The sequence below is a fragment of the Panthera onca genome, chromosome F2, assembly GCF_046562875.1.
Source record: "Panthera onca isolate mPanOnc1 chromosome F2, mPanOnc1 haplotype 2, whole genome shotgun sequence".
NCBI classification, from domain to species: Eukaryota; Metazoa; Chordata; class Mammalia; order Carnivora; family Felidae; genus Panthera; species Panthera onca.
The window spans coordinates 28,628,586-28,652,041 of NC_138356.1; the positions used below are offsets into that span (position 1 = coordinate 28,628,586).

At 36.6% G+C, this 23,456-nt stretch overlaps 1 protein-coding gene across 2 annotated transcripts in view; it reads left to right on the forward strand.

The window, feature by feature from the left end:
* Window positions 1-23,456, forward strand: part of LOC132664215 (uncharacterized) — a 77,783-nt gene that overhangs the window by 39,203 nt on the left and 15,124 nt on the right. Inside the window, exons 1-3 of one of the 2 annotated variants that reach the window (XM_078441585.2) lie at window positions 13,559-13,634; window positions 14,258-14,333; window positions 22,422-22,523. In XM_078441585.2, the coding sequence (XP_078297711.1) occupies window positions 14,265-14,333; window positions 22,422-22,523 (171 nt within the window). In that variant the 5' untranslated portion in view covers window positions 13,559-13,634; window positions 14,258-14,264. Of the gene's footprint in view, window positions 1-13,558; window positions 13,635-14,257; window positions 14,334-22,421; window positions 22,745-23,456 lie in introns of those variants that run through there. The other variant, XR_013553460.2, reaches the window with a different exon arrangement.

Here is a 23,456-nt window from a genome sequence, read left to right on the forward strand (position 1 = left end):
GTTTTCAATTTCTAATAAACACACAGGGGTTTTTTTGGCAGACTGTAATAATCGAAAAATTGGGTAAGGCACCCAACTGGGGAAAAATGACAATGTAGGCTTGGTCTTCCCAATTGTTTCTATGATTAATGATTACCATCACATAAACCTCCCAGCAAACTAACCCTAAAACTCTGAGAAGTAAAGACATGACTCAAAAAATATATAAATAATGGAACAAACAGATTGGGGATGCATTAGTAAACTATTTAATACCAAAAAAAAAAAAGTGTCCAATAAGAATTGGACAAGAGATTTGTTTTTTATTACCTTCTAATTATTCCAGGGTACCAAGCAAAGCTCAACACAAGCAAAATTTTTCTTCTAGGAATCTCCTCAGTCCCTCTATTTAGGTAAGAGCAGAACTTCCTCTTCCATAAAAAATGCACTTGAATCCAGCTGTGATCTAATTGTCTCCTGTGGCTACACGTGCATAAATGTTTGTGTACATATTCCTATCAACAAAGTTATGAATCAGAAATGTGTTTATGCATTTTTTGAAAATAGTAATAAATGTTTACAGTGGTAAGATTGTATGTCCTAATGATTATAATAATCCTTTCAATTTGTGTTGAGCTTTACAGTTTATAAAGTGGTATTACTTAGTTTCATTTTATTCTCACAGTTACCCTGTAGGTAGGTGTAACGCAGTCACTGGCAGATCCACTGGGTAGATGAAGGTGCTGAGACTGGTGGAGCTGGAACCATCTGCACAGTTATATGAGGACAATACACATATGTCCTCAGCACAGTCAGTGAAAACGATGTATAGACGCACAAGGGAAAGTCAACTCTTCTGAGTACGGATCTGCTGCCACATGAACACTTTTAGCTGCCATTATTTTTAAATATATTCTGAATCTACATATCTGATATGACACACAAAATAAAAATTTCAAATACAGTATCTTCCAATGATATTAGAACTATAGTAACAAGCCACTGATTAGAATCAGTAAAGCAAATAAAATAATGAATCTCATTTATCTTCCCTGTTGCATTCTTAACTTTATATACCTATGACATCTTTCTAAAATCTATACGTTTGCTTTCTTTCATTCATCCAGTCACTCAGCAGATGTTTACTTGGTCTTCTATTTTTCCAGCTAGGTACTTGAGATACAGAGCTGAACAAAACAAAGCCACCCCATCGTCAGGGAGCTGATAGTCTGCTTACAGATGCAGACATTAGGCCAACAGGCAAATGCAGAAGTTGTGAGATTGGTACAAAGGAAAAGAACAGAATGGTCTGAGATAAGATAGTGAGGGTCTTAGACTGGAAAACAAGCAGCCTTTTCTGGGTATGTAACATTTAAGCTGCTGCCTGAATGGTTTTTCTGTTTCTTTAACACTGTTCCCTGCATACATTCACTGTGCCAGCCAGAGTTCCCAACGGTGCAGTCCTACAAATGCTGTGATGTACAAGGATAAGCAGGACAGCTCTCAGGGAGCTCATTGTGCAAGGGTAACGGTGCAGCCAAACTTGATTTGGAGCTTGGAAAACATATATTTAGCTATTGAGCTCGAAATAATCAACACAGCACATTCTTGCTGGATACATTATTTTAAAACCTAAATCCAGACCTAACTCATTCATCCCATAAGATTGAGCAGATCTTCACCCTTCAGTATCATCACTGAAAGAAATGTCCCATGGGAGTCTGATCCAAGTATTAACTTGAGAATATTGGGATAAAGCTTTGCAATAAGCAAAGATCACAAGAGACACCATTATCTTACTACCTTTACCCATTCTTTTCTAATTGTAAATGTAATGTCTTAATTTTTTATACTTCTCTGACATAATTTCATATTTTCCAATGAATCATATTTACCTAAATTGGACTAATTAAAATTAGTTGTCATATAAATATCCATGTATCAGTCCACCCAACTGAAGAATATTATTATAAATATGTTGATAAGTATAAGTATTGAATCATGAAAACAGTCAATCTTAAAATATATTGCAAACTATGATAATCTATTTTATTTCCATATTTTTTTCTCCTTTTAGCCTGTCTTTATTATTTAGCTATTTTTATTTAGCTATTTTATTTTTATTTAGCCTGTCTTTATTATTTAGCTATTTTAGCTACTCAAGAATAATGTCTTTGGGGCACCTGGGTGGATCAGTTGGTTGAGCAACTGACTCTTGATTTTGGCTCAGGTCATGATCTCACAGTTTATGAGATGGAGCCCCCTGTGGGTCTCTGCTCTGACAGTGCAAAACCTGCTTGGGATTCTCTCCCTCCCTCTCTCTGTCCTTCCCCTGTTTGCATGTGCACACACAAGCTCTCTCTGAAATAAACAAACAAACAAAAGAATGTGTCTTAGTCATGAATCAAAATAACAAGAAAAGAGATATATATCCCTAAAGTTATTATGAGAACGGAAGCATAAAAAAAAATCACTATGGCAATGCTAGGCTTTCTTGCTCTAACTGTAGAAGTTTACCTGGGCTTCTATTTCCACTCAAGCTTATTCTTCTAATGAAATACGATCTGCATACAAAAATAAAGAATAAAAAAATCAGTTATCAGATCCATTACTTATGATTACTGGAGATTTTGTGACTCTTTGTATTCCAAAAGTTTGTTTAATTCTCTTTATATGGCTTGTCTAGAAGAATTAATACACAGTTTTCTGGTAATCAACACTCAGTCTTCAAAAAAAAAACAGAGCACAAATCATAAATTAGGTGTTAAAGGTATTTTGTGTACTTGGGGCGCCTGGGTGGCTCAGTCAGTTGGGCATCCGACTTCAGCTCAGGTCATGATCTCATAGTATGCGAGTTCAAATCCAGTGTCGGGCTCTGTGCTGACAGCTCAGAGCCTGGAGCCTGCTTCAGATTCTGTGTCTCCCTCTCTCTCTGCCCCTCCCCTGCTCATGCTCTCTCTCTGTCTCAAAAATAAATAAAAACATTTTTTAAAGAAAGATATTTTGTGTACTAAAAAAAAAAAAAATCAAATATGTTGAAACAAAAGAACTTTAACAATCCCATCAGGGGTACCTGGGTGGCTCAGTTGGTTGAGCATCCAACTTTGGCTCTGGTCATGATCTCATGGTTTGTGGGTTCAAGCCCATCATTAGACTTGCTGCTGTCAGCACAGAGCCCACTTTGAATCCTCTGTCCTCCTCTCTCTCTGTCCCTCCCCAGTTCTCACTCTCTCTCCCAAAAATAAATAAAACGTTTTTTTTAATCCCATCAAAGTTTCATTTTCCAAGTAGTTTTTTCCAACTTTCAGCACGTGCAATGAAGATTGATGTCTATTTCAGTTTGATTCGAACCTAATCTTGCCTTTTCGTTCTCAAATACCAGGTTCCAAATTTATATTTCAGTCTCAAACACTCATGACAAAGCACTGAATTCAAAACATCAATCCTCTTTTTCTTAGTTTTTATAATTATCGATTAGTTTTACAAACCATTGAAAATGTGACCCAAAAGTATGTTGCTTCTCACAATAGGTGGCATCTTTGATTCTGTGAAATGTATTATGTGTTATATACCTTGACATTTACAAATAATCTAACATAAATTGAGAGCAGAGGGGAAATGAATCGAGTTAGAATAGGTATATTAATTTCTCCATCTTAACAACTAGAATTCAAAAGATGTTGTTAAAGCCTTCAACTAAAATAACAAAGCATAAACGTTTATCATTATAAAGTACTAAGAATGAAAAAATTAACTAAAATATAGTGGAGGAAAGAAGAGAAATACACTAGTTTTATGACTGTTCATAGCAGGGAAGTAAAAGATAATGTCTAAAGTATTAGAGAATTAACAAAAATATATAACATAATAGCTATAAGTTAACTACTGGAACAAAAATGCAAATCTTCTTAAATATAGGAATTATTTCCTATTCATAAAGAATTACACAATGAAAGTGAAGAATAGGGACTATATATGATTTTTGAAAGAGTGAAAGCATAAAGTATAAATAATTTCAAAGAACTAGCTTCAAATATACCTATCGTATCAATAAATATAAATGGATAAAACTCATATTTTTAAGAAAAGAAAGAAAACTGTGGACAAAGTTATCTAAAGCAAATGTAGAAAAAGAAAGAAAGAAGTGGGAAGAGGAAGAGAAGGGAAAGAGGTAGGAGAGGGAAGATGGGGAAAGGAGGAGAGAAAAGAGAGAGAAAGGAAAGGAGGGAAGAAAGAAAGAATCCATTGTAACCTTAATATCAACTCGTTTTAATTCATGTCATAAAACATAAACAAGACAAAATGTCATTGTATAATGTTAAAAGCAGATATTCATAGTAAAGATTTTAAAAGGTCAAGACTATCAATGCATCAAAAGATATATCACAAAACAAGAACTATAGGCATTACAAAGAAAAACACAAAAGTAGAATTTTAGTCACCTCTCTTAGTCTTTGACAGACCAGAAAGAAAAAAAATTAAGGAATAATATAGAAGATCTAAGTGACATAATTAAGTAGGATTAACTATAGATCAAACTCTGTTCCCTGAAATAAAAACTACGATCTATGTTTACATAAAACCATCATAAAATGACCAACAGCCCCAATAAAAATCACAATTAATTCCAAAATGTTAAAATAATACAAGCAGCATTCTCTGATCATAATGTAAAAACCCCTAGAAATTAATAAATAAAATCAAAGATAAAAATATACTTATTAATTATGTGGCTTTGTACAAGTTACTTATCTTTCAAAGCCTTCATTACATCAACTGCAAAATGAAAATAATACTGAAATCATAGGGTAATTTGGACATTTTTTAAAATTTTAAGACATTATTCAAGTAAAATATCATCCATGAAGAATCATATTCCTCTTCACACTTGAGAAGTGACTTATTTGGCAGCTCTGAACATTTGAGCAACTTGGTCTATACTATCTACATATGGCTATTTAAATAAATCAAATTAAATTATAAAATTTTAGATTCCAACATTAGCCACACTTAAAAAGCTCATTAAAAACATTATGCCAAATGAAAGAAGCCGGTCACAAAAGACCACATATTGTATAATTCCATTGATATGAAATATCCTGAACAGGCAACTCTATAGAGACAGAAAGTACATTAGAAGTTGCCCAGCACTTGGAAGGGGTGTGAGAGAGCGGTGAGGGACTGCTAATGAGTACAAGTTTTCTTTCTAGAGTGATGGAGCTGTTCTAAAATTAGATTATGGGGATGGAAGCACAAATCTGTATACTGAAAACCATCAAGTTATGCGCTTTAAATGGGTGAATCTTCTGGTATATAAATTGTATCTCAACAAAGCTGGGGGTTTTTAATTGTGAAAAAAAAGTTCATTAGCTACATGTGGCTAGTGGCTACCATCTCGGACATCATAATATTTCCGTCATTGCAAACAGTTCTATCAAATACTACTCGCTTAGCTGATACTGAACAAATCAAACAAATATCCAGAAGTTCACAAAAATTATTTAAGCTTTACTTCAGCAAATTAACAAGGTCCTTCTAACGAGAGCCTCAGATGAATTTTTTTTCTCACTTCACTTACTAATTATACCAAAAGATCATCCTCTCACTTAATATAATCCAAATACATTAAGGTGCTAATTGAATACGCTGAATAAGCTGTGCATACTAATTGTCACTAATAAGTTTAATGCGGATTGCTTAAGTTTATAACAGCTACTCACCTACATAGTGGTTCAAGTCAACTTGATATCCCTCACTCTTCATTAAGAAAATGTGTTTCATTAACTTGATGTCATTATACGTGAGCTCAGAGGATTTACACCATGGGTAGTCCTTTTAACGTTCAAAAGTATACTACATGTGAATCCTGAACAAACTGCTCATGCAGTTGAAGGTGACTCTTACATCATCCTCAGTCTTCCAATGATGCTTAGAGTATTCCAATATGGTAAGCTTTGAATCAATAAGTACTTCTATGTCTATTACAATTCTTCACTCATTCAGTATATTTTTAAATACCTAGCATTAATTATAGTCTTATGATCCTAGACAATTCTTCTCTGGGCTTCAGATCCCCTTCTCAAAATTAAGGTGAGGGGGAAGGGTAGAGAAGTTGGTAGCCTAATTACAAGTTTATGTCACCTTTTCCCTCCCAGTTGAGGAAACTCTACCTAAAAAATACTGGAGATTAGAACTTAATTGTTCTCACCATGAGTAGAGAAATGATAATTATATGACATGATAAAGGTGTTAGCTAACACTACCGCAGTAATCATATTATAATATATAAATGTATGAAATCAACACATATACCTGTTATTTACACAATGTTATCTTTTAATTATATATCACCAAAAAAAGTAAGGCTCACCTGGGGAGCTTGGAAATGTCACAAATATACCTAAGAAATGATTTTTTTTTTAATGACTATGTACCATTGTGAGCAATGTCAGGGAGAAGAAAGGAAGACCAGCTGCTCCTTCCCTGCTTCAGTACGAGGTAAAGACCACAGGCCCTGAGACAGCCCAGAAAGCAGAGCATGGATCTTTCTGCAAATGAAGAAGAACTCCCTCAAATGCCAATGTAAGAGAGGTTGGTTGACCCTGCATGGGCGGCGGTGCTAAAGGAAAATGACCATCTTGAGCTAATTCAATAAGCACTGAACAAGACTGTAACAATCTGTTCCTTCCCCCTCACAGCTTAGAAACCTAAGAACGGAGATTTTCCATCCCTGACTTGATACAGAGATTCCATCTTGTCTGTCCTTCTGAGGTTGGCGGGACTACTGGAAAATAAATATCTGTCTTACTTTTCACCATCCCTAATCCACATCCATTTCACCTTCCCAGGAGCAAAAAACTACAAGATCTGCCAAAAGCAATAGGAGAAAAGACCAGGTGAGAGGATTCAGGGACCCAAAAGAGAAATATTAGGAAAGCCAACCTGTATATGTGTCCCCACTGGGCCAAAGCTAATGGAAGAAACAGAAAAAACCCACTAATGAAGCTTGCAGTAAGAGGATATGTGATCAAAACAATGAGACTCTAAAACGGGCAAACAAAAAGCTAATAATTGAAAATTAAAATACAATGGAAGAATTAGAATTAGCAAATTACAATTAGAAAATACATTGGCTAAATAAATAAATAAAGAAGAAGAAGAAGAAGAAGAAGAAGAAGAAGAAGAAGAAGGAAGAGAAGGAAGAGAAAGAGAAAGAGGAGTGACAAAACAATTTTATGTCCTGGAAAATCAAGTGAAGTTGTTTCATCACACATAAGGAAAAAAAATTAAATAAAATTATGAATAAAGAATTTAGAGAAACCACCATACACCTATTATAATGGCCAAAATCCAGAACACTGACAATATCAAATGCTGTGAGGATGTGTAGCAACAGGAACTCTCATTCATTGTTGACAGGAAGGCAGAATGGTACAGCCACTTTGGAAGACAGTTTGACAGTTCATCAGAAGATTAAACATATTCTTACCACACAATCCAGCAATCACGTGCCTTGGTATTTAAACAAATGAACTGAAAACTTAAATCTACACAAAAAACTGCACATGGATGTTTATAGGAAAAACTATATTCATAGTTTCCAAAAATTGAAAGCAGCCAAGATGTCTCTTAGTAGGTCAATACATAAATAAGCTCTGGTACATCCAGAGAATGGAATATTATTCAGCACTAAAAAGAAATGAATTATCAAGCCATGAAAAGACATGAAGGAAACTTAAATGCATATTATGAAGTGAGAGAAGCCAATATGAAAAGGTTACATACTATATGATTCCAAATATGTGACATTCTGGAAGAGTCAAATTATGGAGACAACCACAACAACAAAAAAATCAGTGGTTTCCAGAGGTTAGAAAGGAGAAAAGGATAAATAAGTAGAGCACAGAAGATTTCTAGGGCAGTGAAAATACTCTGTGTGATACTGTAATGATGGGTACATGTCATTACAAATTTCTCCAAACTTATAGACTGTACAACACGGAGAGTTAACTCTAATGTAGACCATGGACTTTGGCTAATAATGATATGTCAATGTAGGCTCATCAGTTATGACAAATGTAGAGCTCTGAAGGGAGATGTTGATAATGAGGGAAGCTACACACGTGAGGGAGGCAGTGAGTATGTGGGAAATCTCTGTACCTCCTGCTCAATTTTGCTATGAACCCAAAACTGCTCTAAAAATAAAATCTATTAAAAAATAAGTTTAGAGACACATGAAGAAAACAACTTCTGAAAACATAATATGAAAGAGGTAACAACCAATTAAAGAAATAATAGTACATTTTACTGAATTGAAGAAAAACTTGAACTCAGAGTACAAGAGAATCTGCAGGTAATAGGTGAGTTTAAAGAGAAAAAAAAGGTCTATATCTAAATATACCTTTGTGAAATGTCTTAGACTTAACAGTAAAGAGAAACTGATATGACCAGTCCAAAATAAAAACTGGCTTTCAAAGTAAAAAGAATCAGACTTCTCACTGAAACCTTGGATGTCAGGAGACAGAGAGATATAATCTGTAATATAAAAAAACATCTAGGAGTCTTAGTCCTGGGCAAGAAAATGTTTGCAAATAAAATAAAACAACACTATTTTCAGTAATGGTAAGAAATATACCAAAAACAAAAGAAGATAAATGGTTGAACATAAAAGAAACAGGCAAAGTGTATCAAGTAAATGCAAAAATTATATAGAGATAGAGCAAAAGAATATAAAGTGAAATTCAAAATAGTATTTTATGCTTTAAAAATTATAATCTCTGAACAATATGTAAAAACTGCATATTTATGGAATAAAAATGAAAGCAAAATACATAAAACAAAACGAATGTTAAAAACAGGACACTGATAAACTATGACAGGAATTTTATATATCTAAGTATTTGAGATCATATAAATGAAAACTATGTAAAAATATGCAGGATTTGAATAATGTAATCCTAAAGTTGGACTAAAAAATACACATTTTTTAAAGAGACTATTTTACCCTTTGAGAGACAATAAACATCCTTCCTTCATTACTAGAAATATTTGCAAAATGTGATCATTTACTAGACCAGAGAGAACAACCCTATTTCACTGAAGAAAAAAAAAATGTGTGAAAAACTTTTCACTCAAGAAAAAAAAAATGTCATTTCTTGGACATTATGCAATAAAACTTAAAATCAGCAATAAAAAACATTACCTATGAGAAAGTTCTAGAATCATAAGTATAGGAAAATACATAACTTCACATGCTTTTATATTTAAGAATGAAAGACTGACTATAAATATCATTAATATTAAATTTAGGAAACTAGAAAAATAATAAAACAAAAGGAAATAAAAGAAGGAAATTAATATAAATAAAAGTTAAACTTGATAATATAAGATTGGAGACGTACACCTACAGACTCTGAAGCCAAACCGCTGAGTTCTGCAGGGGAGGCAGAATTCTGCCTCTACCGTTCAAGGTCTTCCAGCTAGACTAAGAATTCGATTACATGAGACAGATTAACAGGAGGAAAAAAAAACACAAAGTTTTCTCACAAGTGCACGGAGGCCCAATAGTAAAATTGTGACCCCAAAGAAATGACCAAGGCAAGCAGTTTTTACACACTTTAGACAAAAAGATGATATTTTTTTTTGAAGAATTTACAGGATAAGGAAAACAGGTGTTTGGGAGGTTTAATTAGTAAGGAATTCTAAGTAGAACTTGGGCCTAGGCGGTAGTTTAATAGAAAAAAAAAAAAAAGTGACAAGGTTAATTTCTACAGCTTTCTCCAAAATCCTTATCTCTGGTGATAAGGATGTCTTTTTACTTAGTACAAGGAGGGTATTTTTCATATGGGAGATTTGTTTCCTGCTTTCGGGGAGACAGATGAGAGTTTGAGTGTCCTTACAATGGCTATTACCCAAGCAGCTTCAGCTTTAATTCAGAATGATAAAAATATGCCATTGGAGTACATTTGGGGGCAGTCTGCCCTGGGCTCCTGCATATCTAATTGCAGCTGTACCAGTTTTTGCTGAGTAACTTGGGCAATAGTTTTAATCTCCATGTGCCTCATTTCTCTCATATATAAAGTGGGAAAAAATAATAACTAAAATATAGGGCTATGAAGAGAATTAAATGAATTCAAAGTTGCAGAGATTTTGGACAATGTCTGACAAATGTGTTTATATGCACACCGTTAAATAAAATCATAAAATAAAATAAAAGTAGCGAATAATGATAAATCAAGCACATTGATGTTTGTAAATATTTAAAAATAAATATCTTCGACATGAATTGACATATTAAAATAAAGTAATAAAATAGACAAGTTCCTAATAATGTGGTTAGATCTCCTTGTTTTATAGGGCAAAAGTAGGAACTGTGTTTTAAGACTCAGGACAAACAAGAGTACTTGATTCCAAACAGAGTAAGCCTAAGAACAAACAGGCAGTTCAGTCTGGGGAAACCAGATGTCCAGAACCCAAAGACCCTGAAAACCATAGAACCACAGCTCTGGTGAGGATGAATTTGAACACAGCCCCTCCTAATGCAGTCCCAGATGCTTGGCCAGAGAGAACTCTGGAGTCATGTACAGGACAATCTACTTTATCACCCTCCCAACATCTACCCCACCTTCAATGAGTGAGTAATTACTGTGTGTTTCAACCTATTCCTGCACCTAGAGAAGGACAGAAAGCTTCCCAATTCGTTTACAATAGCTTGACAAAAGTATAGGAAAGGAAAGGAAAGGAGAGGAGAGGAGAGGAGAGGAGAGGAGAGGAGAGGAGACAAGAGAAGACAAGAGAAGACAAGAGAAGAGAAGAAAAAAAATAACCACAGGTCAATTTCACTTCTGAATATAAAATATTAAGTAAAATATAACAAATTGAATCAGTGTGTTTTAAGAAATAATACACAATGACTGTGCAGGGTTTGCCTTATGACTGAACGGATGAGTAAACATTAGTTGATCAATCAAAATAATTCGTTATATCAAAAAGCGAAGGAAGAAAACGTTATGTAAAAAGATGTGAAAACAATCTAATTCCTCAGCTATTCCTCAAAAATTATTAAGTAGCAACACTATGCAAGATGCAAGTTTTTATCAGATACTATCATTAAAATTATTTACATTGTGAAATATTAAGAATATTTCTCCTAGAATCAAGAATTAGATAGAGATGTCTTATGTGACTGGTAGTCAACATTTTTAAAGATCTAATGAAAAAGAAAATATAATTATTTTTATAAATGAAATGCTTATATACATAGAAATCCAGGAGACTCAGTACCAAACCAGTTAGCACTGAAAAGGATAGAAAAATGAAGGAGAGAAATCTTAATTCACAGCAACAAAAATTATAATATACCCGAGATCATCCAAATCAAAATAACCTATATTTCTAAAACCACAATAGTTTATCAAAGAACAGAATGTAAAACCTGAATAAATGAGGTAAAATAAAAGCAATAATTCTTCCTAAATTAACAGAGAAAATTTAGTGCAATTATAAACAAAATTCCATAGTTTTTTTTTTTTTACTTGTATGTCTAGGTATGTCTAACATGTATATGGAAAAATGAAGGCATGGGGTCTGTCAAAAAAGTTTTGATAATGAAGATTAGTGACCAGGGATTACTTACATATTATTAAAACTTACTATGAATCTACAACTACATATTATTAAACTCACTACAAAACTGCAGTATGGTATGAGCACAGGAATAGGCAAAAACATCAGTGAAGCAAATTCAAAAATCAGGAAGCAATCCAAGTATATGAAAGACCTTCATTTATGATAAAGGTGGCATGTCAATTCATTGGGAAAAAAAATAAATTATTCAATAAACAGTGCTGCAAAAATTAGCTATCGGTGTGGAAGAAAACAATCAAATCTAACACCACAAATAATCTTCAACATCAGGATATTTAAATATACAAATATAAAAGTAAAATAAAATACTAGAAGAAAATATTAAGAAAAGTTTTATAATATTGTGATGTAGATGACCATCCAAACAATATAAGAAATGCTTAGCTATAAAAGAAAAAAATTGACAGATTTGATTAGATAAATATTAAAAAGCTTCAGTATTGAAGGGAAAAAAACCTGAACAAAGTCAAAAGATAATATTAATTATAATGGGATAAGAACCTATATGCTATTAAGACAAATACAAACCACCTAATTTTTAAATGGATAAATTATATGAATAAGCAAAGAGAAAATATGAAAAACTATATATAAAAAAGACATTAAATGTCACTAAAAGTCAGATAACAATAACATAACATTTTCTGCCATCACTTAACAAGATTTAAAATGACTGATAACATCCAGAATATTAAAAACATAGTTTAAAGAATACTTGCTTATATTGCTTATAAAATTAATATTTTAATATATACACCCTTTAACGCAGCAATCCTACCTATGTAAATGTATACTACAGAAAAAAAGCGTTGATACTTAATGCAACATTGATTCATAACAACAATTTAAATGTTAGTCATCCAAGTGATGTGATATATATACATATATATAGCATAAGACAAAGATTTGTTGAGTGTAAGAAGAAAAAGAGGAGAGAGGAATGGAGGAAGACAGGGAAGAAAGGAGGGAGATGCTAACACAGAAACCAACACAAAACAGAATCCATCATTAATATTATTACATATCTTTCTTCATGCTTCAAGGAATTAGATAATGCACCAAATGTAAAAGACATAATTTCCCTGGATTCAAAAGAAAATCATCCTGTGTTTGCATGTTTGCAATAAATTGAAGCAGAGAATTAGATTTTTTTTTTAATTTTTTATGTTTATTCATTTTTGAGCTACAGAGACAGAGTGTGAGCAGGGAGGGGCAGAGAGAGAGGGAGACACAGAATCTGAAGTAGGCTCCAGGCTCTGAGCTGTCAGCTGTCAGCACAGAGCTGGATGCGGGGCCGAACTCAGGAACAGTGAGTTCATGGTCTGAGCCGAAGTCTCGGATGCTCAACCGACTGAGCCACCCAGACGCCCCTAGTGAATTAGATTTCTAAGCAGAGAATGAAATTCCTATTCCAGCTGCGGACTCCTGCGGACCTGGGTTTCTGCCTGGGACAATATGCGGAGAAGAGGGGCTCTGATCCTCCGTGACAAATAAGTCCTCATGTTCTCCACTGCCAGTGCTAGCTAGCTCTCCTCCACATCACTTGAACGTGAGGTTTCAGCCCTGAGCCCTGGTCCCCAGTCCCCAGCAAAGATCACATCCCAAGCCAGAGCCCCTTCCATCTACACAGGAGGGAGTGTGCTCAAGTTTCCTCCGCCGGTAGACACAGGAGGAGAAGCATGGCTAACTCATAGAGTCCTTTCTCCTGCAGCTCTAGTTTACTCCAAAGAGTAGAGAATCGGGAATAAGCCCAGATGTTGAAGTTTAAAACAAATAATTTAGGAAATTTAAAACAATCAATATATTGGAAACAATATAAAATCCCAAATACCAAATTAAGTATAAAAGCAAATACTGATTTAAGGTCTCTTTTTCCTTTTTGTTATCTATTTTTGGGGTTGTGATATTTTTCCTCGATCTTCATGATTTTAACCATCAGACATTTTGTTTTCTTTGTAGTGTTATAAAAGGGTTTTTGGCATCTTGAAGCTTCTGCCAGATTTATTTTGGTTTGTGTTTCCACTGAATTTTTCCATCATGTTTGAATTTTCGTAGGGTTAATAATTCCAGAAAACATACAAATTAATTTGGATTCAGGCATACAGGAGAGCAGCTCAAATTGAATTTAAAATCACCATTAAGTTACACTGAACTATAAAATGTGATTAAATAGTTCTATAAAAAATACATTACTTTCCTGAGGAATACACCCAGGAGTTTTGTCACTGGGACATTTGCTTCTTTAGGCCTTTCTGCTGAGTGTGGTTTTATCTGGAACTGCCAGATTTCATTAGGAAAAGATGCACTGATAAACTTAAGACACAGTGCAATCCACCAAGAGACATAAAACATGCAACTTTGCACACAGAGGTACACACTATTTGTAGTAGTCCAAATTGATACCCTAGAAAGAAGAATTCTGGTAAATTGTTTCACACGTCTCTCACCAAATGAAGCTAAAAAACAAAAGGTGTTTTCTACAGTAAATTCCTGACAAGAGTGAACTTCTCTTTTACCTAGGCATATCTGAACACCAAATCCTCCACGTTTAATTGTATACATTTGATGATCAGAATATTTTTCTAGACTAGCTTCCAGCCCTGTACAATTTCAAACCTTATTTCTCCTCTAGGTATCGTATGGCCAGAGACAGTAGAACATCACAGATCACGATGCAGCTTCTGGTCTTGCAATTTCTGATGACCCAGGTAAGTTGGCCCAAAATGTCCTAAGAGAATTCCTGGAAGTCCCAGCACAACCTGAACACGGATAGATACATGGAACTGACTGCAAATCACATAAATAATCCCACTGAACCCACTGAAATCTATGCCCCGCTGAAGTTCTTATTAGTCAGATCCCAAAAACGCTTTGGCCCGTCCACAGCCACCCAACATAAGGGTAGGTGTGACTGCAAGAAAGTTATGGTGGAACTAGACAGCAGCTCTGATTGTAAATAAAATATTTAAGTTTTGCAAATTAAAAAAAAAAAAAAACTGTATAATCACACAACACATTGCCAGCAAATCTTCCCAGGATCTTGGAAGAGCCCTAGCCAGGTGAGGGTCTTGAAGACTGAGCTTTGTAAGTGTCACAGTGAATCTGCCTCTGGAGGGAAGATAACATATTTTCATATTGACAAACTTGCCCATTCATAAAATCTGCTTACTATTAACTCTTCTATCCTTAGATTCATGTCCCATTATTACCATCCATTACCAATCAGCAGTTGGTTGATATACCAACCAACAGTTCCGTTCTTTCTGAGAGGAAAACAAAATTTTTAGTTTGATTTCATTATATATGTTTTTGGGTTTTGTTTTTTTTTTTTTAGACAAAGCTTTTTTTTGTTTGTTTGTTTATTTTTGAGACAGAGAGAGACAGAGCATGAATGGGGGGAGGGTCAGGGAGAGAAGGAGACACAGAATCAGAAGCAGGCTCCAGGTTCTGAGCTGTCAGCACAGAGCCCGACTCGGGGCTCGAACTCACGGACCGCGAGATCACGACCTGGGCCGACGTCGGCCGCTTAACCGACTGAGCCACCCAGGCGCCCCGGGTTTTTTTTTTTTCTTTTGTTTTGTTTTTTTGTTTTTTTGTTTTTTTTTATTTCACACAGTTGCAAGAGGCAAAGGATCATTTAAAATGAAGTCTCTGGCCCTGTTCAACTAAGGGCAGTGTCACCCAGTCTGAGGCTCAATGGTAGAAGGCACATAGGGGCCAACTTTGTGGGGACAAGAACAAAGGGATGTGTGATGGTAATAGGTCACCGTGAGCCAGAAAGGATGAAAGAGGCCTCACTGAGTTTAGGCAGAATTGGAGGCTCTGAAGGGAGATAAGCAGCTGCCTCTTCAGGGGGCCTCTCTCTTGTGAGATCAAATTGCTGAGGCAGCAGAGAGTGGGTGTGTCTGGCTCCAAGGTGAGGTCACTCCCCAGGCCACTCCATGCCTCATGCCCCAGGCAGGGCTCCATCTGGGTCCAGGTGACCAGAGAGTCCCTGGAAAACATGGTTGAGTGTTCTGTAATTGGTGCCCCTGGTCCCCCACCCATTTTTAGTCATTGTGGGTGTCCCCTCCCTCCTGGGACCCTGAGGCAAAAAGAGGATGGTGGGGAGGCTGGGGAGCTCAGTAGGTTAAGTGTCTGACTTCAGTTCAGCTCATGATCTCATGGTCTGTGAATTCAAGCCCTGCATAGGGCCCTGTGCTGACAGCTCAGAGCCTGGAGACTGTTTCAGATTCTGTATTTCCCTCTATCTGCCCCTACCGGACTCACGCCTCTGTCTCTCTCTCTTTCTCTCAAAAGTAAATAAACACTAAAAAATTTAAAAAAGGCGGGGGAGGGGGGCACCTGAGGATGACAAGGTTTACCCACCTGCAGTGAGCCCAGGGCCATGAGATGCCATGCATCCTTCTAAATGGTAAGAAGGAGCCTCTAGGAGCTGTCTTGATAAAAATCCTGAATAGCATGTGGACATGCTTAATATCTCCATGAGGAAACTGCAGCCACAATTGTGCCAGAGAGTACGCTATGTTCAAGTAGGTGCCAACATTTCAGAGTAACTTTATCCAGATCAACAAAAAAGAAGTGATCAATGTGTACACCCACGTGGGAATGCTAACTCTGAGTGTCACACTCCCCAGGGTCAAGCTTTGTCCTCACCAGCTCCACACTGGGAAAAGAACATGCTAAAGTGGTGGGGCCAACCAGGGCAAAAGCAGCAAGCCTAAGAAGACCTTAGAGCTAACCATGCTGCTTCTCTGGAAGTGGGTAAAGTTATCCACTCATGACCATGAAAAAAAGCTCCACCTGAAGCTTGGCCTGGTTACTCTTCTAACTTAAGCTGTGTGTCCCTTCAGATACAAGAGATCTTTTCATTTATTGGAAAAAAAGTTACTCACCTCCTAAAACCAACAGCAAAGGGTTATGCCAATACTCAGGCCATTTCATCTGGGGACAAAATGGACAGTACTGTCATTAAAAAAGAACAAGCCCAGGGTGCCTGGGTGGCTCAGTCAGTTAAACTTCTGACTTCAGCTCAGGTCATGATCCCAGGGTTGTGGGATCAAGCCCCACATTGGGCTCTACACTGAGAGTAGAGCCTGCTTAAAATTCTTTCTTTCTTCCTCTGCCCCTCTCCCCACTCTAGTGTACTCTCTCTGTCTCTGAAAGAAAGAGAGAGAGAAACAGAGAGAGCTCAAAACAGAGTTATTTGCCCCCATGACAGCAAACCAAGATTTAATTACAGTTTCAATTTATCATAGGAAAATGTGACCTTTTAACCAGCAATCTAAAATTTCCTGACGAGTACTAATGATGTAATCTGCATGATAAAAACTCCCTTTGTTCCCTTCCCCCCAAAATGAAGATGTTCTGGCCTGAAACAATCCTTTCTTTTCTTTTGCTAATAACGTTTTCAGCCCGTTTTCCTACCTATAAAAACCTTCCATTTTGTACAACTCATTGGAGCATCTCTCTATTTGCTAGATGAAATGCTGCTAGATTCATGAATCACTTGACAAAGCCAACTAGATCTTCAAATATACTCTATTAAATTTTGTTTTATAACACTGTGTTTGAGGCAGAGAGGCATCTAGCAGTTATCTCAAAAGTTGGGCAGGATACAATCTATGACTAGCTCAGGGTCCTCCATGAGTCCAAGAAAAACTGCCCTTTGTTGGAGAACATTAGAGTCCATTTGACCACAGTGACCACAATTTCTAAAAATAAGACACCCAGCAGGACTGATTCTTTATTAAAGAACCTCAAAGCCCACCATGCTTCACATGCTTCAGAGGTGAACATTATGTCTAAGACTGTGGAGGAGAGCAGCATGGCAGAAATCCCTTGTACCATGACACCTGAGACCAAGGAGACAGGAAACTTTGAAGCCCATCAGAAGGACTGAAAGCATAGGAACCAAGCTGTTTCCAGCTTAGTCTCCTTAGTTATAAATAAATAAAATCATACAGTCTGAGAATGAAATGTTATTTTTTTTGAAGTGCTCTCTTTTTAAGTTTACATATTCCATAGCATAGTAGAGACCTCACAGTGGATTCCATGACATCAACTGTGCTGCAGTCTGACACCCCAGTTTTCTAGTAGAACAGAGCCCTACCTCACACCCATGTCAATAGAGACAGAGGAGTGCCCAATCTGCCTCAACCATTATCTGCCTTTGGTTCCCCCCAGTGATGGCTGAAAGTCATTCTGTGGGCTGAGAAGCACCACCACCTCCCTCTCGTATTCCTTGTTTTACCTCTGCAAGTCCCTGAATATAAAATTAAATCCTGTCCACTAATAAAAAAAAGAACAGGATTCATGTCCCCTCCAGAATATTCAGGGAAGGGAGGAAGTACACAGCATTTGTTGACAATCAGATTAAGATTACCATCTAGACTCAGCAATTCCATTTTTGGATATAAACCCTCACACATTTACCTTAGAAGACAACTGTGAAATGTTTTTAGCAAAATAATTTATAAGAACAAAACACTGGAAATAGCCCTAATTATCCATCACCTGGAAAATGGGATACTATAACAATGGCAGCTACATTGGAATGAATGAATCTCACTGTTGAGTATCAAAAGCAAGTCATATAAGAACACCTGTGTTATAGTTCTATCTATAAAATAGTTCAAAATAGACTATTTAGAGCATATACTTGGCAAAATTAGAGGAACACAGTTATCTGTAGGTGGAAAGGAGGGAGATATCATCAGAGTTTGTATGCAAAAGCTGCAATAGTGTTAGGAATTGTTCTCCCTGATAAGCAACGAGGAGGGTAGTCAAATATTGCTTAATATTTTCACCTTTTGACACTTCTGAAATCAGGAGGATCTTAAAAGATACCTACCATTGTCATACAAATCTTAACCAATTTCTGTGTTGACAGTATGTGATATTAAATAGAAGTCTGAGAAATATTTGTAATAAGTACAAAATAGAAACTCAAAGGGACAAGATAAGATGTGTCCATAGGTCATGTTCTTAGACTTACAGTTCAGCTGAAACATCGTTATTTATTCTGATTCTCACATCAAAGCAGCCACCAAAAGTATTTCCCAAGTTGTTTATAGCTTTGGATGGAAACTTAAGAGTAATCTTCAAAGACATTTTTGAGTATTCTTTTGGCATAAGTAGATAAATAAGCAGTTGAAATATTGCCCATAGTTCTGTGAGATTTACTAAAAATCTAAGTTTAACAAAAGAATTTTGAGTACAGTGGTCACGTAGTTACTAGAAAAATGTAAACCCAGTGACATCCAGCTGAAGGTCACATTTTTTTCAGAGCTTCACATACTGCCCAGCAGGGGTAAGTAAATCTCTTTGTGTTTCTGAGAACCTTCAGTTCCTTGGCCACTATCCCAGTATTACAGTAGAGTTCTACTATAAAATATAAATAAAACAATTTCATTCAAGGGTTGCTCTGCACACCAGAGTTAAGGAAAAAGAAAAAGAAGCCCTTTTTTTTCTTTAGCTTTAAGCCACTATGTTGTTTAATGTCTAAAATATAAGCTAAAACTCTCTTTCCATTTAATACCAATTCAAGTATAAAGACACTCTCTGGCACTTTTAGGTCCACGTTTCATTTATGGGGAAGATTCCTGGAGTAGTAGAAAGCAATTCTTTGTACGTTATAAGAAAAGATGAAGGGGGGCACCTGGGTGGCTCAGTCGGTTGGGCGGCCAACTTCGGCTCAGGTCATGATCTCGTGGTCCGTGAGTTCAAGCCCCGCATCGGGCTCTGTGCTGACAGCTCAGAGCCTGGAGCCTGTTTCAGATTCTGTGTCTCCCTCTCTCTGACCCTCCCCTGTTCATGCTCTGTCTCTCTCTGTCTCAAAAATAAATAAACGTTAAAAAAAAATTTTTTTTTAAAAAGAAAAGATGAAGAGAGGTGTAGAATTGGTGAAGAGGGATACAATTGGGAAAATGAAAGTGAAAGAAAAAGTAACTAACCATTTTCTTTGTCCACAGAGGCATAAAAAAACAACAACAAATGTACCAGAAGCAAGACAGAGTGATAGCTCACTAAGAAACACCCAAATAGAGGGGCACCTGGCTGGCTCAGTTCATAGAGAATGTGTCTCTTGATCTCAGGGTTGTGACTTTAAGCCCCATGTAGCGCCTACCTTTAAAAAAAACCCCTCAGTTGAACTGCTGAAATAAACAAAGGAGTTACTTTTGATTTTTTTGTAAAATAATTATTTCTATTCCATTCAGAAATAACCTGGGCATAGATCTGGTACCTTCATTCACATGACCCACATCCCTACCTTCCCTAAATAGACTTATAACACATAAACATAAAGGTAAATTGTTAAACTTCAAAACCAATCTGTTCTCATAGGCATGAGGAGGATAATTGTTTGAAAGAAAGAAAGAAAGAAAGAAAGAAAGAAAGAAAGAAAGAAAGAAAAAGAAAGGGAAGTGGTAGACCTTGTTTATAAAAACCAGTGTGGTCACCTGCAGGAAGAGGTGACATCACATGAACATAAGGCAGACAGAAATGCCAGCCAAGTGACCAGCCTTATGTTAGCCAAGAAAAGTCTGGCCACCAGATTTTACAGGAAGAACTAAAACAGAATATGGGAAGTGGACCATCTCTCAGAATCCAACACAGCTCAGCAAAAGGGTTATCCCATCCCTAAGCAGAAAGTGTTTACTGATCTTTTTTCTTGGATTCTACCCTTAACAAGACTCAAGGGTTCCACCTGCCACCACTACTGTGCACTTCTGTCCATTCTCTCTTAGATGGCTTCCACTCCATCACAGTTTCTACCTCGAACTCTCATCTGATTTTTGTGCTGTCTTCTCCTCAGACATCAAGCCACACTATAAAACTGCTACCAAATCACCAATGGTCTCTCTGCATAAATATCAAGCTTCCATTGGCCGAAGTTTCATACCGGAACAATTTAAAGGGTTCTGGTCAGGCTATGGACTGGCTATCCTTGCATCAAATGCCCTCTCTTGGTCAGATCAGCTCTGGACAGAGGCGATGGTGCAGGATGGCGCCTATCAGCTCTATGCCTAAGCAGCCTTTCAGAAGAGAGTTTTGTATGAGGATTGGCCTCTTCAATGCAGAAGACACAGTATACATAGAATTCTCCATCACACAATTTCACATTCTGATATTGTCTGGGGCTCATCACACAAAACTTCAATTTGCTTTTAAGGCTCAATTCTAGCTTGGGTTTTTCTTCTTTTAATATTTTAAAGATCTATTGAATTTCTATGCTAAAGAAAGTAATGTACTAAGTATTGGGCATGAGGGGTGGGAAATAAAACATTCTAGCAAAAAAGATATTACAAAAAAAAAAAAAAAGAAACAAAAGAAAAAGGGAGGGGGAAATGCCAGGTGTGGGAGGTGCAGTGTAGCCTTCAAGAAGAGGTCACAAGTTAATCTCAGGCTGACCGGGGTTCAAATTCCAGTTTTGACATTTCCTAGCTGTGGATTTTGGATTTTGGACAAGTTGCTTACTGTCTCTGAACTTTAGTATCTTTACCATAAAACAAACATAATAATAGAACCTATTACAGGAATCCCCAGGATTGGTATTTAAATACTTAAGCGAACACACACACACACACACGTATATGCACACATACATAGATCCTGGGATATCACATTCACCCAGAACTTTTAAATTATGTTTTGCAAAGAGGAAAAAATGCCTTAGTTCTTGGCCGAGTCCAAAGGGATAATGGAGAAATGTCTCAGCAAAACACGAAGACTACTTCTTTCCTTTTGACAACATTTATTCTTTACCACCTACATCCTGTACCCACTTATGATCCAATCAGTGAGTGAGTGTCACAGCCCAAACCAACCCTTCCTATAGCCTGAACTCCATCCAGGGAGTGGTTTTACCAATCTCTCGTTACCAACAATTACAGCATCACTCGCAACAAATGCTTAGACCTGTAATCAGTAACTATTCAGGAGCCATTTGGAGTGTGTGGAAGAGAAGGCAGTGTTAAATATTCCATTTTCTCCTCTACATTTCCTGGTCCTTTTATAGTTAGGTAAGAACATGTTCTAGTTCTGGAGAATTAAATGTGAACAAAAGTGACATGCATCACTTCTGGGTTGAGGTAATAAAAAGTTTATGTGCTTTTTTTCTCTGTCTTTTTTCTCTGTCTCTGTCTCTGACTGGCAAAAATCCAATGGGAATAAATCTTTGTTGGGCTAAGCCCCAGAAATTTCAAGCTTAATTTGTTACTAAAGAATAATCTGGCTTCTACTGACTAATAAGAATGGCTTTCAGTACTACAGAAAATTATTACTTTTTATTTTTTTTAATGTTCATTTATTTTTGAGAGAGAGAGAGGGAAAGAGACAGAGCATGAGAAGGGGAAAGGCAGAGAGAGAGGGAGACACAGAATCTGAAGCAGGCTCCAGGCTCCGAGCTGTCAGCACAGAGCCCAGTGTGGGGCTCGAACCCACGAACTGTGCAAATTATTAAACTGATCTAAATAAAGACGCTTTTTGAATTCCATGAGGCAAATAATGTAAATTTTCTTGTCATCTCACCAAAATCACCAGACTAAGGGCACCTTAAGTCAGTTAAGCGTCCAGCTCTTGATTTCGGTCATGATCTCATGGTTCATGAATTCGAGCCCTGCGCTGGTCATCCCAGAGCCTGCTTGGGATTCTCTGTCTCCCTCTCTCTGTGCCCCTCCCCCACTTGCATACTCACACGCTCTTTCTTTCTCTCTCTCAAAATAAATAAAAATAAGCTTTAAAAAGTTATAAAAATAAAAGATAAAAACACCAGTCTCAATTCCCTTTTTTAGCTGCTTCAAGTCCAGGGGCTGCAGAGGCTGGACCACAGATGGCGATGTAGCAATGTCAAGAAGACAGAAGACAATGTGTCATGCATTCCACAAACCATCAAGGTTAATAACGCACAAAGTATTCTTATTGTGCCAAGTTCTTCTCTGGCCAAAATGTCCATTATTTAGGTTACTTTTGGGTTCAGCAGTTCCATTAACAGCTAATAACCGTAGAGCACTTGTGGTTCTACACACTTTGCAGGTAATAACTCATTTAATCCTCATAACAACCCTGTAATGTTGATACATTATTATCCCCATTTTCAAGATCCAGAAACTGAGGCAGTGTGGTCTCTCATCGTTTGGAGGAGACAAACTGGTTCATGGTCAAGTCAGAAGCTAATTATGTAGTATTAGGTCTGCAGACAGATTCACTTCACAATGTTGTTGAGATACTAAACAGCATAGCATTTGTTAAAAAACAAAAAACCACCTCAGCCACAGTAAACACCCAACAAGTATTTGCTATGATCATGATGATACTGATGCCAATGACTGAGAATGGAGCCAGTCATCCTTGAGTCTTCCAGAGAGAAATGTGTTCCGTTGCCACTTGGGCATGGTGGTCTGTGCTCCACTGATATGAACAGATATAATTCCAAAGACAGGAACTAAACTCCAATCAAGCTGAAAGAAAAGGCATCCAAGTAAGACTAAAAGTGCCCATAAGTTCTGTGCTATGTACCATTTAGGCAGTTGCTGGTTAATGTATTTCTCATGTTCCTGTCACTAACATAAATAATTTATACTAATAATCACTATAGAGACATTGTTATTATCTAAAATGACAGATAACCATATGGATGCAAGAAGTGTTTCCTGTAAAGGACTGTCTGGTGTCCTGGGCAATGCGTACTTGAATATCAATTCAAAAGTGATGACACATGAAGTTAAGTTTTAATTATTTTACTCAGTAACCGGAACATACAACTTGTCAATCCTAGGGAATATAAATCCCTTGTCAATAAACAAAAGGGAAGCCATGAAATTGAGGGA